A 16,065-nucleotide genomic window follows, 5' to 3' on the forward strand; every position below is an offset into this window, starting at 1 on the left:
GTTGCTCCGGCTGTTGTACAGGGGCTGCCTCCGGATAGACTATAGGAATTTCTCATTGCTTTCAGTTTCAAAACAACAAAAATAAGGAAGAATGACCTGATTAAACTTCAATTCACCGAGAACGACGGATAAGCGGCGATGCAGAGCTTCTACTATTTCACTGTGTGTTCTGTTTATTTCGCAACTGTACAAATGAGTAACCGTTGCCTGCGTGAAATAAAAGACGGAAATATATCGGCCAAAACCAATGGTTTTGATAACTAAGTACGTTGCAGAAAAAGTACGGGAGGCGCGGTCCGTTGCTCACTAATAACACGTCATGGCTAGTTAAAAAATTCCGGCAAATCTCACGCATTAAGGAAATCGATTTTATGCGAAGTAATTAGCGCGCAGCTGCGTAAGCCGAATTTTGAAGCAAGTCTTACGAGGTGGATGAAGCACTTTGTGTAATTTGAGTAGTAAGCTAATCATGGGCAGGCTTACTTCACAGGCGTCCAAATGGTGCTTCATTAGGGAGTTTTCGAATAGTGTACGCAAATTAAGCTTGCGCGGGTTGCGTTAGCGTTCGTCACTCTGTGGGAGCTCGCAAAAGTTGAGCGTACGACGGATGCGCAACGCAAACGCAAAGCTTTGCGTATGCCATTTTAAAACTGCCTATTCTCTGACGTAAACATACTAAGTTTACAGAAGATACGTCACTTTTATCGCAACAAAGCGTACGCAGCGTTTGTTGGCGTATTCTTGCAAGGACGAACTACGCTAGACCTTAGCTCGTCTAATCATAATCCGTACACCCCTAACCTTGTGGGCTACACGGGAATTTCCCACTACAATAAAATGTACGTCTTTCTTTTGTTCAATCCACGCAGAGTTGTCATAAGCAAATCGCCATACCAGAATTTCCACTTTGTATCGTGCTTATCATACATATTTGCTACCCCTTCATTGGCTCATGTTGTACACATGTCCCTCAATATATTTCTCCACCAGTGCGTTCACGGCCTTTCTACTGCGTACATCACTCGGAATCTATGTACAGCGTTGGTCAAAAGTTCATAAACCACGCTTTCATAGAAATACGTGGGATAGTGGCCTAGGAACTTCCCACGTCCCCTGTACGTATTTGTTCGAGTTTCCTTCGTCCGAGCCATGTCTTCTTGTCTCTTGTATCTTTGATAGCATGTGCTGTCAGCCTAAATAGAGACACGAGAAAGCCGGATAGAGTGGCCAGAACACTTCTTCGCGTGTCCGTGTTATCCAGTTGTTCGCGTTGAACGAATGAAAATCGCCAAATAAAAGTGACGACTGCCCACAGAGACCGAACAAGAAGCAGAGCATTTCGCAGCAAGGCGAGTAGAAGCATCAATCACAAAAGGCATCGCACTATAGACTTACAGATGCAACTCCTTCTCAGGCAGGCTTCGAAATTGTGGATAAGGCATGCATTGTGCACCGAAAGCCAAAACGCCATTATATCCGCTACCATTATTTGGTCCGGTCTTTCTTTTCTGACACACCTTTATCTATCTTTTTTTTCTGGCCGAGTGCTCGCGTGACTTGGTTGTGGGCGTGATTTATATATACGGACGCGAAGCCCGCAGTGCACGGTATTGGAATATTGACGTGATTGATTCTGTGGCGCGGACGGGTGGCAACGTGTCCGTCGATCCGATATCGGCAGTGATGTAGCACCCGTTATAATCAATCAAGTGCGAGGATTTGCTCGTGTTTACTTCGCCCTGTTCACGTCTTATTTCACACTGATACTACTTGGTTGCCACAGCTGTTGTGCTATGATATAGTGTCGCCAGAATGAAATTTCCGGCGTACAAACCAGGCATGCAGGTATGCAATCGTTAGGCCAGCATTCGAATCATACGGTATGTAGGTCATGGATTTAATTTCACAACTTGAACCTTGTACAGCTTGGAACGGCTCTTCGGTTACTCATTCTGATCATTTTCAGGAGGATATTGTGATATTGTGCTTTTGTATTATTGCTCAAATTGTGGAGAACGATATTGCCATCTTTTGATGAATGAATTAATGATCGCTTAAAAATTAAAGGAAAACAATAATAATAGTTTACAAAGATAGCTTGCGCTCGTTGGCTATTCATTTTTAATACAGAAAAAGCCCGAAGGACAAAGGCAAGAGAGGGTACAAACGCAGCCTTGTGTTTGTAGCCTCTCAATCGTCTTTGTATCTCATGCTTTTTCGAAATAAGCTATTGATAGTATACTAAGCGCGAACACTAGGTGATAAGAATTTGAACTCTTCACATGTCTTATCAAAACGAGACAGAAATAATAATCTCCACGAGAACGTGCAATTTTGAACATACAATGATTGGGCGAATACGGGTCACGCCATTCATCCTGATTATAACTAAATCAGCTAGCACTCGAAAATATATATATACTTTTTTTAATCTCTGTAAGAACCGACAAAGCGTACGATATATTTGCGTTATTCTAAGGATTTAGATTCGGTCTACACCGGCGGCGAGGTCTTTTCTGTACACGTGAATTCATTTTCCTTTTGTCTCATAATTACTAAATTTCATTCAAACACGGCCAATCAAGACACGTGTGCATTCCTTTCCTTCATTATGTGTGGTTGTTTTCAACAGAAAACGGGCACCACGATTGAGGTTCATTCTTCGTTCTGTAGGAAAGGAGTAGTTCGAGGCCGCACCCTCGTTTCCGTGTCCTCAGGTACACAATAATAGACAAGTCAGACGCGAAAACTCGGGCTCGCAATTAAAAACGTTGTTTAGTTAACGAGGGAAAAAATGCGTATAGCTGTGGCCTCATTACAATGAAGGGGAACTGCTGTGCTCGTTTCAGGTGCCACCGCCTGGGCGGAGGATGAGAAGGACAAGGAAGGACTGGTGAGTGGGCTTACACATTTCTTATAACGCAACCAATGCTGGATCAGCGAGTTGCTATTTATAGACGCGAGAACACTACTGTCAGTGCAGGTTGCTATACCTTCTAATCCAGACAGTATAGGTGTATACCGGTAGCGTTCTCGTTTGCGTATATAAATATAACTCGTGCAACCTGAGCATGTTTGTGCTGGTTAATTGTTTGCTTTCGCTTCTTAACATTGTTGTTTTGCTTAGTTACGAGAAAGCGCGAGAAATGGGCACGAAAAAGCGGCGATCGCGTAGGCATAAGCGTCTTCCGCGTAGTTCCTGCAGCAGTAGGAAATATTGACTTGTTATAAATGCAGAGCGGATATATTTTAAACGAGAGCTGAATGCGATGCACTTAGTCTGAACCTCGTTCTACCGAAGTTGCACATGACACAAAGAAATAGCTTCATTGTCCCCGGCATTCGTTATAATCAAGTATTTTTTACACTGCATTGTGGTGCAGAGATAATTTGTTTTATTTGTTTCGTTGCAGCTGATGATTCATTGTATTCGTACTCTCTATATATACTATAGATAGAGTGTGGGTTGCAAATAATGAAAAGTGCTAATAAATAATAATAGCATTCGAAGGAATTTTTAATAGCATAGCGGGCGAAGTACCAAATCACTCGACGACGGTTGTCGTCCTGTCATCAACATCATCATGAATTTATGTGCATGCAAACGTGGCATTGTTGCCGAGCACCGCTTGGTCCTTGTTGGCGGCATACTTTCTTTTTTGTCCACTATACGTTTTTCTCATCTGCATCATTATTATTACAATACACAGTACAATCGACGTTTCTTGTTCTTTCCTCGGTTCATTACACGTGGGTGTCATTAAGGTTGCATCAAACAAAGAAGCGAGCTCTTCAAATTCCATTCTTCCGTTCATTCACAGACGGTGAAATTGATTTAGTATAAAGTCGCTTCTCGAAGAACAACAGAATGACTTGAACGGAGTGTGAGAGGACGATAATACTGATTATAAAATTAGCCCTAACTGACGTGACACTGTTACGGCTAAGGAGGTTGCGGGGTGAACAGCCGGTGAAATGAGTCTCTATGCATTAAGGCCGGTCCTCGAAGGAATGGGGGGCAACGAAAAATTAAAGCGAGTGTAGAACGAATGGCCGATCTCCCTGACCTGTAACATGGCGAAACGGGTTCCTTTGTAACACGGGATGCCTCGCGATGGCCTAATGAGGGCCGCGTGTCACCTTTGCGCTTTGTCCGTGCCTCCTGCCGAATCGCTTTCGCCATTTCGCTTTCGCTGGCTCGTTTCGCTTGTGTGTACGCCGCCGTACCGTTGATGCAACCTCTCAAAGTACGTCCATTAAGCCCGCTATCGCTGTTGTCCCTGGTCAGTTGCGCGGCGGATGGCCTGGTGCAATCGGTGCCTGACCGCATCAGTCCCTATAGTTACGGAATGCTTTAACCGCTTGATTATTACGCAATTATCGTTATTCTCCTTGTGTAGACGAGCGATGCGCCGTGCGGAAGCTTCTTTTATGAGCTGTGCATGTCAGTGTCGCATGTAAACCTTAAGAAGCGAGTCGCCCCCCCTTATACAATATATTAGCGCCCGAAGGGAAAAAAAAGAAGAATGTCGCCGCTCAAGCGCTCCGTAGAGATCGTTAATAACCAAAGCTTAAACACGCGGCCTCGGTGTTTATCACTTGATGAATGCCGATGGTTTTATAAGATATTTCTCAATTTTTTTGGTTACGTATGTCAATGAATCTCAATTGTTGTTCGCCACCAGTGGTTTCCTTTAAGTTTTATTAGACATGGGGGAAAAGCGGTGATTGCACAAGTTCTGTGGCACACACTAGTTTTACAGCGAAAGCTGTTACGAGATCACAACTCGGGCACGCGCAGTTGTCCGCCGCCGCCGGTGTCCGTAACACATCGCGCGAAATTGAAAAAAAAAAAACAAAAAAACTAGCACCAAAGACACAGCGGGGCTCGAAACCGGGTCCGCTGGGTGCCAGCCCAGTATTATACCACTGAGCTACACCGTTTTTTTTTCTTTATTTCCTTTTAAATTTGACACAGGGGGTTGAGTATTGTTACATCTTTATCTTAGCACTGAGCTACACCGGTGCTTGTGACTTGTTGTCAAACTTGCCTTAGGCAGCCTTGATGTCGGGAAAACAATCGCGTTAATACGACTTAAAAAGCGTATTATAACAGCGAAAGAAACACCAGTCGTCGCACAATGCGAATAGCGTAACCAGTGGGCCGTCGAATGCTCCAAGACATCACAAATACTTGTTCTTGTTCCCCCATTAACTGTGGCGCATACCCACTTCAGCCATAGTTCCTCATTGTCGTCAGCCACTGCATGAACAATTGGCTCAAAATTTCTTGCAAGTGTTCAGCGGATACCACGCTCTTTTGAAGAAGAATAAAAATAGCATAGCAAATGCCAGCCTACTACCTGAATAAATTTATTAATAATGACCTAGGGAGTATCAAGGAAGATTGCTTGCAGTAGTTAACCAATGAGTGTTTCGAAAACGCCCTGAAAGGCTGCTCTTCTAGCTTTCGCTGTGACTGTGCTGCGCCTTCCGCGCAGGCCTGGCGTTTTTTTTTTTTACACACACTCGAGAATTTCGGTTTCTCGTACCCATGTGCAGCTTCGGCGCAAAAATTTAAAGTGATTTTTGTATGAAAAATAGTGAATAAATTATACGACCGGACGTGCGTTGAAGCAAGTAAATTAAGTGTGGGACCATCACTGTGCTTTAAGGGTGTAGGTAGGGTAAGTGGTGCATGTCAGTTCTAACGTAATATTTTAGGACCGCCTGCAAGTATTCGCATGAAATTTCACATGCTCACAAAGAATGCCACTGAGATCACGTGATACTCCTTTTTTATGTCTAAATTGCTTATCCTTCCTATGGCCTACACCCAAATATAAATCTGGGCTCACTTACTCGATGCATTTTCTCTCAGGAAACACGGAAATGAATGTAATGATATTCAGCCTTGTTATGATAGATACACGTAGGTTTTATGTGAACTAAAAACATAAGGCATACTTTAGGGAGTTACTATAAAAAATAAAATAACTGCATTCACAATGTCGCAATGCCACAGAGGATGCATATTGCTGTGCATTTTTTTTACAGCGGCACTTTTAAAAAAAAGGTCTTCAATTTCTTTTTTTTTTGTTTCAGATTGTTTTCAACTTTATGAGGCTCATGCATTCAAACTTTTATCAAAATCTGGTGTGTACTTTTTCAGAAAAGGTACATAGAAGTTTAAAAATTTCTAAAAAACGCAATTTGAGAAAAGCGAAGTTTTATGTGCGCGTGCTGCTTACGCCAGAGGGTGCGCGTTGCATTTTGGCGCGGCATTTAAACCGCTTGCAGCTTCCGCTCGAAGTCGGACTTGCACAGGTTTGTTCCTCAGAGTGCAATGCATTTTTCGTTGTCAAAGTCGCAAATTCGAGTTCTGGGGGGTTTACCCTACCATACATCCTGAAGAATGCTCAAGAAATACATACGCATGCTCATATTGTCACGGGGGTCGTGACGTGGCCGAAGACAGGAAACTTCGTGATGAAATTTAACTGTTTATTTGGGCGAACCTGTGCCCGGTAAAGGGAAAGTCTAATTACAGCAGCAGTCTTGCACAGATAGCAGTCTCGGACTGATAGCGGCGAACGCAGCGTCGGCCTTCGATCAACAACTGACAGGCGGCGAAGCGCGTCGGCATTTATACTCTTGCCGTCGAATGTTCTAGCGTTATCGCTGGCGGTGGCGTAGGTTCCAGAACAATCTGTACCGTTCGCACAGTGGCGTGATCTTATCGAAATGATCTACTACAGTCCGGAACCTTCTAGAAAACTGCAGGCGCGGTTTGCGCTGAGAATCGTGTGGTGTTTTGGGACAATAACAAAAACTTGGGAAATGGAACGTGGCATTGCCCCCCTCTCAAAAAAGGCATCGTCCCGATGCTTTAACTAAAGATGAAAGTACAATAATAATTCAAGAAAGTACAATGAATAAATTACGATACAACAATAATACAAAAAAACTGGTTCAGTTTGTTAACGCGCATGAAACGGCTTGAGGCGCGCGACATGGACGACTTCAGGTCGCGATCGGCGTCGTTGAGAGTTCGTGATGCCGTCGGGGACAACCTCGTAATCAAGTGGGCCGAGACGTCGAACCACCCTGTACGGTCCGAAGTACCGTCGCAGAAGCTTTTCACTTAGTCCACGTCGGCGTATCGGCGTCCACACCCAAACACGTTCACCGGGCTGGTATTCCACGAAGCGTCGTCGAAGGTTGTAACGGTGGCTGTCGGTCGTCTGTTGATTCTTGATACGGAGACGCGCAAGTTGTTGGGCTTCTTCGGCGCGTTGAAGGTACTCGCTCACATCGAGGTTTTCTTCGTCGGTGACGTTGGGTAACATGGCATCGAGCGTCGTTGCCGGGCTCCTTCCGTAGACCAACTTGTATGGAGATATCTGCGTCGTCTCCTGCACCGCCGTGTTGTATGCGAAGGTCACATACGGAAGAATGGCGTCCCACGTCTTGTGTTCGACATCGACGTACATTGACAGCATGTCGGCGATCGTCTTGTTAAGCCGCTCGGTGAGGCCGTTGGTCTGTGGGTGGTACGCTGTCGTCCGGCGGTGGTTTGTTTGGCTGTATGCCAAGATCGCTTGAGTTAAGTCGGCAGTGAATGCCGTTCCTCTGTCGGTGATAAGGACCTCCGGGGCGCCGTGACGTAGGACGATATTTTCGACGAAGAACTTAGCTACCTCGGATGCACTGCCTTTTGGCAAGGCTTTTGTCTCGGCGTAGCGGGTGAGGTAGTCGGTAGCTACCACGATCCACTTGTTTCCGAAAGCCGACGTCGGGAACGGCCCCAGTAGGTCCATACCAATCTGCTGGAAAGGTCGGCAAGGCGGATCAATTGGCTGCAGAAGTCCCGCTGGCCTTGACGGCGGTGTCTTGCGTCGCTGACAGTCCCGGCATGTTCTCACATAACGAGTGACGTCGGTGGTAAGACGTGGCCAGTAGTACCTTTCTTGTATCCTCGCGAGCGTGCGAGAAACACCGAGGTGCCCTGCCGTCGGATCGTCGTGCAGGGCCTGCAGGAGTTCTGGTCTCAGAGCTGAAGGCACCACAAGGAGGTACTTAGCTCGAAGCGGTGAAAAGTTTTTCTTTTGTAGAAGACCGTTTCGTAGAAAGAACGACGCAAGTGCGCGCTTGAATACCTTCGGGACTTCGGCGGTCCTGCCTTCGAGGTATTCTATTAGGGCCTTAAGTTCCGGGTCGGCCCTCTGTCGTTCAGCGAAGTCGTCGGTAGTTATCGTTCCTAAGAAGTAGTCGTCATCCGGGTCGTCGGGTAGTGGTTGGTCGACAGGCGCACGAGAGAGACAGTCGGCGTCGGAGTGTTTTTTGCCGGACTTGTAAATGACAGTAATGTCATATTCTTGAAGTCTCAGGCTCCATCGTGCGAGGCGACCTGAAGGGCCCTTCAAGGTGGCTAGCCAACACAATGCGTGGTGGTCGCTCACAACTTTGAAGGGTCTGCCGTAGAGGTAGGGGCGAAATTTCGACGTAGCCCAGATGATGGCGAGGCACTCCTTTTCTGTTGTGGAATAATTTGCTTCTGCTTTGGATAGCGATCGGCTGGCGTAACTAATAACCCTTTCAAGTCCGTCAGCCCTCTGCACAAGAACGGCGCCAAGACCTACGCTGCTTGCGTCAGTATGTATTTCTGTCTCGGCGAATTCGTCGAAATGGGCAAGTAACGGAGGCGTCTGGAGGCGATGTTTAAGCTCCTGGAAAGCGTGTTCCTGCGGCGTTTCCCACTTAAACTCCACGTCGGCCTTGGTAAGGTTAGTGAGAGGATCGGCGATGCGGGCGAAGTTTTTCACGAACCGCCTATAATAGGCACACAGGCCCAGAAATCGGCGCACGGCTTTCTTGTCAGTGGGCGGCGGGAAGTCGGCGATGGCGGCTGTTTTCCGTGGATCGGGACGAACTCCAGACTTGCTGATAACGTGCCCCAGAAACAAGAGCTCCTCATACGCAAATCTGCACTTTTCTGGCTTCAGTGTGAGTCCGGAAGTCTTGATGGCTTGAAGTACAGTTTCAAGGCGCCGAAGATGCTCGTCGAAACTCGAGGAAAACACGACGACGTCGTCCAAGTAAACAAGGCAAGTCTGCCACTTCAATCCTGCCAGTACTGTATCCATAACGCGTTGAAAAGTTGCAGGCGCTGAGCAAAGGCCGAAGGGCATCACCTTAAACTCGAAGGGGCCGTCCGGTGTTATAAACGCCGTCTTCTCTCGGTCTCTTTCGTCGACTTCGATTTGCCAATAGCCAGTCTTGAGGTCCATTGACGAAAAGTACTTGGCGTTATGGAGCCGATCAAGTGCGTCGTCTATTCGTGGGAGAGGATACACGTCCTTTCTTGTGATTTTGTTCAGGCGGCGATAATCGACGCAGAAACGTAGGGTCCCATCCTTTTTCTTCACTAACACCACGGGGGATGCCCACGGACTCTTGGACGGCTGGATAATGTCATCTCGCAGCATTTCATCAACTTGTCTCTTCATTGCCTCGCGTTCTCGCGTCGAAACCCTGTACGGACTCTGACGGAGTGGTCTGGCATTTTCTTCGGTTATGATTCGATGTTTCGTGATTGGAGTCTGCCGAATTTTCGATGACGACGAAAAGCAATCTTCGTATTGCAGGAGCAGGGCCTTGAGCTGTTCTTGCTTATCGTTCGGAAGTCTGGGATTGACGTCGAAAGCTATGGGAGGGGCTTGGTTCCTCTGAGCAGGTTCCGCAGAATCGGCGAGGGCGAAAGCACTGGTGGCTTCGACAATTTCTTCGATGTATGCGACCGTTGTTCCTTTGTTCACATGCTTGTACTCATTGCTGAAATTCGTGAGCATAACCGTTGCTTTGCCTCCCCGCAGCTTTGCAATTCCTCTTGCGACGCAAATATTTCGGGTGACCAACAGATGCTGACTGCCTTCAACGACGCCTTCCAAGTCAGGTGATTTAGGAGCGCCGACTGAAATAATGACGCTTGAGCGAGGCGGAATGGTGACTTGTTCTTCCAGCACATTCAAGGCATGGTGTTCTGACGGCGTGCGCGGCGGTAGTGCTTCTTCTGTGGATAACGTTATCGACTTTGTTTTTAGGTTGATGACAGCACCATGGAGGCATAAGAAGTCCATGCCAAGGATGACATCTCTTGAGCAACGCTGTAGGACTACGAAGTCTGTAGGATAAATACGGCCGTTAATGGTGACTCTCGCTGTGCAGATTCCTGCAGGCGTTACGAGATGGCCTCCGGCTGTGCGGATTTCAGGGCCTTTCCAAGCTGTCCTAACTTTCTTTAACTTCGCGGCGAACGACCCACTGATGACAGAATAGTCGGCTCCAGTATCGACGAGAGCGGTCACACTGTGGCCGTCGATAAGAACGTCGAGGTCGCTAGTTCGCCGTCTCGCATTACAGTTAGGGCGTGGCGTCGGGTCACGGCTGCGTCGGCTTGTTCCGCTGCTTCCATGTTGCGTCGTCAGGCCACCTTCGGTAAGTGAGCTTTCGCCGTCAGGGCTTTGCCTGTTTGGCGTTGTGTTCGGAGAGCTCCGTCGCGGCGTCGTCGTCGTCGGAGGATCTTCGGTAGTTCGTCGCACAGCAACCGCACCTCCACCGGTTGCTGCCCTTAGTTTCCCGGATACGGGCTAGGAGACCGGCCCCGCGTTGGGCCAGAGTACTGCCGGTGGTGCGGTGACGTGCGGCGGCTGGGCGACGGCGAACGCGAAGGGCTTCGTGGTGTCCACCGAGTTCCTGTCAGGTAGTCGGCGATGTCACGTGGTCGTTCTCCTGGCTGTGGACGCGGTGCATTGACGGCGAAGCCACGCAGTCCCATCTGCCGGTACTGGCAACGGCGGTATGTGTGTCCAGCCTCGCCGCAGTGGTAGCAGAGCGGGCGATGGTCAGGGGTGCGCCAGACGGCAGTCTTCCTCGGTGCACTGCGCTGGGCCGCTGGCGAACGGTATGACGTCGGTGGGGGTGGTGGCGGCGGTGGCGTCTGTCGACGGAAGTGCGATGGGGCGGCGTTTTGGCGTGGACGGGGAGGAGCGTTGTGGCGCAGTGCAGCGGCGTAGCTCATAGCTTCCGGCTCGGGCAGCGGTGCGTGGGGAATTTGAAGCGATTGCCGGACTTCTTCTCGCACAATGTCCGCGATCGAATCCACTTGAGGCTGCGCCGAAGGCAACAGTTTGCGCAGCTCTTCCCGCACGATCGCTCGGATCGTTTCACGCAGGTCGTCGGAGTCACTGGCTTGAGCAGCAGCGCATTCTGGAGTCAGGCGACGATTATACTGTCTGGTGCGCATGTCCAGGGTTTTTTCGATGGTGGTCGCCTCGGATACAAATTCTTGGACGGTGTTCGGTGGATTCCTCATTAGTCCCGCGAAGAGCTCCTGTTTGACCCCTCGCATGAGGAAACGAACTTTCTTTTCCTCAGGCATGTCTGGGTCAGCGTGACGGAATAGGCGGGTCATCTCCTCTGTGAAAATTCCAACCTTTTCATTTGGTAGCTGAACCCGGGTCTCGAGTAGAGCAGCGGCCCTCTCTTTGCGAGCGACGCTCGCGAACGTTTGCAGAAATGCGCCGCAGAAAACATCCCACGTTCGGAGTGTGGACTCCCGATTCTCTAGCCAGGTCTTTGCGGTGTCTTCCAGGTAGAAGTACACACGACGGAGCTTTTCTTCGTTGTCCCAATGGTTGAGGGCGGCCACGCGGTCGTATGTTTCTAGCCAGGTTTCCGGGTCTTCAAACGATGAGCCATGGAACGTTGGTGGTTCCCTGGGTTGATGAATGACGATCGCGGGCTGGGACGCTCCGGTTGTCATTGTCGCTGCTGTCGAGGTCATGGTCTTGGTCTTCCGCGCCTTGTCTTCTAGAAGGCCGTACTCCGGTGGGAGACCTTGCTGTCGGCGGCTTGTTCGCTGCTCTTGGTTCGCGTCGGTGTCTTCTCCGCGACGGGGGCTGGGTTCACGGCTTGACGGGGGCGTCCGGTACATGAACGAAGCAGCACCTCCACCAGATGTCACGGGGGTCGTGACGTGGCCGAAGACAGGAAACTTCGTGATGAAATTTAACTGTTTATTTGGGCGAACCTGTGCCCGGTAAAGGGAAAGTCTAATTACAGCAGCAGTCTTGCACAGATAGCAGTCTCGGACTGATAGCGGCGAACGCAGCGTCGGCCTTCGATCAACAACTGACAGGCGGCGAAGCGCGTCGGCATTTATACTCTTGCCGTCGAATGTTCTAGCGTTATCGCTGGCGGTGGCGTAGGTTCCAGAACAATCTGTACCGTTCGCACAGTGGCGTGATCTTATCGAAATGATCTACTACAGTCCGGAACCTTCTAGAAAACTGCAGGCGCGGTTTGCGCTGAGAATCGTGTGGTGTTTTGGGACAATAACAAAAACTTGGGAAATGGAACGTGGCAATATATAAACGTCCCGTACGTGCACACACGCAAGTGCATGCGAAATAGCACTTCGCCTGCTTGCGTATCCTACAGGTTCGTCTTTCTGTAGCGATACTGTCGGAAGCACAAATAAATTTGCTTGTCTATGTCGAAATTGGAATGTGTGCCGCTTTAAGACGCACCATGTAGTGTGTCGTAATATAAGAATTTATAGGTTAGGTGCGAGGTCTGTAAGTCACATGAGACAGCTCCTGTTTCTAGTCCTGACACAATGCTTATCATCTCAGCGTGTCAGAAGTGATGGAGCAAAGAATACGAAATTATTGTTGCTGTAATCGGTAACATGTCTGACGGAAGAACAAAAGTAAGATATCGAAAGGAAAACCGGGGTCAGAGTTGCAACACCCACAGGTAACATCGATCAACAATTGGAGTGTTTCAATCGAACTCCCGGAGAGTAAGTGGGCCCCTTTGTTACCATTATTTACGAGCGAGGAGCGAGCGTAAACTAACACTTGGTGCAGGGCTGCAGGAACGGTGTGTGTGCTTTTTTTTTGTCGTGGCATGGAAACCTAGAATTACGTTTCATTTGTCTCCGAATGCGAGATTTGGTTTCGTATGGTTGCCGCTCAACTGTAGCCACAATAATACCACAGCTGAGGCACTCGCCGGCGCACCTTCTTGTGTTTTCGAGAAAATCCACGCAGTTTAACCATTTGACACTCTTCTCCGGCACATTCCTGCTGTTGTTTCGTAAGCTGTCAGAGGGCGATAGAGACTCAAAGGTGGTTTCTGACATGAATGAAATCGGATATGTCTAGTATTTAACTCAAGCACAAAGTAACGAGAATCTATTCATCTGTGACATGTTTTGAATTATTTACCGTATTGAAAAATCTCTATTTTCATTCCGTAATGATTTTCGAATTATAGCAATTTTTTTAAATATAGACACAAATACGTACACGGAAAGATAGCATCACTAGTCCCGCGCAGTGACACGGCACAATTTGCAGCAGCAGGCCCATAAAAAAAAAAGATCAGGCCCAATATGGGCCTGTCGTTATTCAACCGTGTGTCGTTATTCAAGCTTGCAATCTTGTTACCATACAGTGCTGTTTCTACGTCAAGGATCCTGCTGTGGGACTTACAGAGCTCACACCGCCATCTTAAGAACGCGCTCAAATGCTCTTCTCGCAGGGCTACGTGATGGCCTTCCCCATGGAAGAGCCCAAGCCATCCGGTGGCCGCGTCGAGACGGTGGTCGTGGAGTCTTCCAAGGCCGAGGACCTGCGCCAAGTACTGGGCGCCTACAAGGCGGCCACCAGGCTTAGGCAGCGTCAGCAGCAGCAGCCTCCACAGCCCCTGCCACTTCCGATGCAGCGCATGCCACCACCTGATCAGAAGCCACCGCTGCTGCTTCTTGTGGTGCACGCACCCCGGCCCTCGGGTCCAGTGCCGTTCAGAGTGGGTCCTCCGATGCCCGGACCGCCACCCGGCTTCCTCCAGGGCCCACCCCCGGCTCCTCACCCCGGCATGAACCCGTACGCCATGCTTCCAGCACCGCCCGTCGGCCCCGCTCAGGTTCAGATGCCCGCTCCGCCAACGGCGCACCCACCGAGATCCCACGCTCCTCCCGTCGTCACCCAGCGCGCTAACAATGGACCCCGAGACAACGGGCCAGGCATGCACTTCGCCATCGTCCAGGAGCCGTACATCGTCAACACCGTGATGCACGCGCCGTCCATGATGCGGCCCGCGTTCATGCCCGGTCCCGCTTTGTTCTCCGGACCTCCATCTCCTCCGCCGCCGCCACCTCACCCGATGATGCACGGCGCACACCCCATGATGCACCCACACCACATGATGCACCACGACTCGCCCATAATGATGCGCGGTCCACCGATGTCGCATGGACCCCAGATGATGCACAGTCCTTCCATGATGGTGCCCGTCCCCGCGTTTTTGCCCGCTCCGCCGATGATACCTCCGTTCATGATGCATGGTCCTCCGATGATGCCCGGCGGTCCGATTATGCACGGACCTCCCATGATGCCATCTCCAGCCGCCATGATGTACGGTCACATGGGCAGGCCGCGGGTCGGACAAGTGGTTGTGATGCCGGTCGCGGTGCTGCTCGCCGAGCGACCCGAACCACAGCGTGAGGCTCCGCGTGAGAAGTCAACTCCACCGCCACCTTCCCAGCCTTCGACTCCACAACCAGTGAGTCTCACGTTGGTTGGTGGCGTTGACACACTTACGATTGGTTAACTTAGGAGCATTTTAAGCAACCTAGCCACAGTAAGATAAGCAAAGTAGTTTTGGTTTACTGGCGCTACGATCACGGATATGCAGACAGGAAGAATAGTCATGGCGTAAGACAGAGCTCATTCACTCCAAGTGACCATAAATGGCGTGATTAAGACTACAAAGAAGCAAATAGGAAGACAACTTTTTCTTAGCTTCTACCAACCTTCCGGGAACGGTAGTGTAGCAGGGAAATTTTTCGAATTTTAGCAGTGTGGTTTTCTAGACCAGTTGATACATGATGGTAGTTGGTACATGGTCTCTTGTGCTGACGTCGTAAGGTGCAGGAACTTCGTTACTTCGAAAACAGCATCTTACCTTCTGCCATATATGGTTCTTCATCAATAATTAAACCCGGCCCATCCTTCATACCTAATAAAATTTTGCAAGTAGCGTATTGAACGTAAGCGTGTGACTCCTTTAAGATTGCTGAGATATGATCAGGCGAAATAAATATTGAGGCAAGGCAGATACTCAGAGAGAGGTGGAAACGATGAGAAGCAATCGAACAAGCTGACATTGAGGCTGTGGCGTTTCAACAAAAGAACTTCCCTTAGTCAGGCCAGAACATCATCACGACGAAGATTTGTCCCCATGTCAAAATACTGGCCATGACTCGTTTTAATAATACTGTTTCATTGCACCGTTGTTATAGGGATATCCCTTGAACGACACCTCTCATATCACCTTGCATTCAAAGCACTGAGTACCAATAGTTCTTTCAAAACCCTCATGTGGCCTCATTGTATTTCGGCCTGACGGCGAGATGACGGTGGCCCACTGCTGTGCTGTGCATGCCATTTACTTATGCTCCCGCTGGCGAGACCAGTTAGTCTACTAGACTGTGAATGTCTAATGTCTGCCTTGACTGCTGTCTCACTTTTTTCATTCTATACGCAGGCAACTCGGAGAATGACGACTATGGAGCGCCTCGGCGTTAACTACGCACCCGAGGAGGAAGACGACGATGAACTTAGCCCGATGGCGACCATCCGGGCAGCCAACACTGTTCTGCGCATGCTCATGAGCAGCTAGCCGCACCACCTGTGATATATTCCACCCATCCCACCCCCCGCCTTTCGCACCTAATGTACAGCCAGAGCAATAAATCATTTCTATTTTTTTTACTAAATTTCACCTCATTCTGGTGTATTTTGTCCTTTGACACACATCCAATACACGCTTTACACTAAAGCAAAGAGCTGCAGTGAATCAACGTAAACCGTTCAAACACATTCGTTCGAAAATACTTTTTAGTCCACATCGCGGACAGAGGAAGGGTAAGTGAACACCGCTGTTGGTACGCAGAAGTTATTTCAAAATAACTTCTCGCATTTTTATCGAGTTGTG

General features: G+C 49.1%; 1 protein-coding gene across 1 annotated transcript in view; it reads left to right on the forward strand.

Moving 5' to 3' along the window:
* The window catches only part of LOC119187281 (uncharacterized), a 33,029-nt gene extending 17,182 nt beyond the window's left edge, over positions 1 to 15,847 (forward strand). Inside the window, exons 2-4 of the mRNA XM_037435462.2 lie at positions 2,850 to 2,893; positions 13,609 to 14,631; positions 15,616 to 15,847. Of these exons, the coding sequence (XP_037291359.2) occupies positions 2,850 to 2,893; positions 13,609 to 14,631; positions 15,616 to 15,750 (1,202 nt within the window). The 3' untranslated portion in view covers positions 15,751 to 15,847. The remainder of the gene's footprint in view (positions 1 to 2,849; positions 2,894 to 13,608; positions 14,632 to 15,615) is intronic.
* Positions 15,848 to 16,065: the final 218 nt, after the last annotated feature.

The sequence above is a fragment of the Rhipicephalus microplus genome, chromosome 5 (assembly GCF_043290135.1).
Source record: "Rhipicephalus microplus isolate Deutch F79 chromosome 5, USDA_Rmic, whole genome shotgun sequence".
NCBI classification, from domain to species: domain Eukaryota; kingdom Metazoa; phylum Arthropoda; class Arachnida; order Ixodida; family Ixodidae; genus Rhipicephalus; species Rhipicephalus microplus.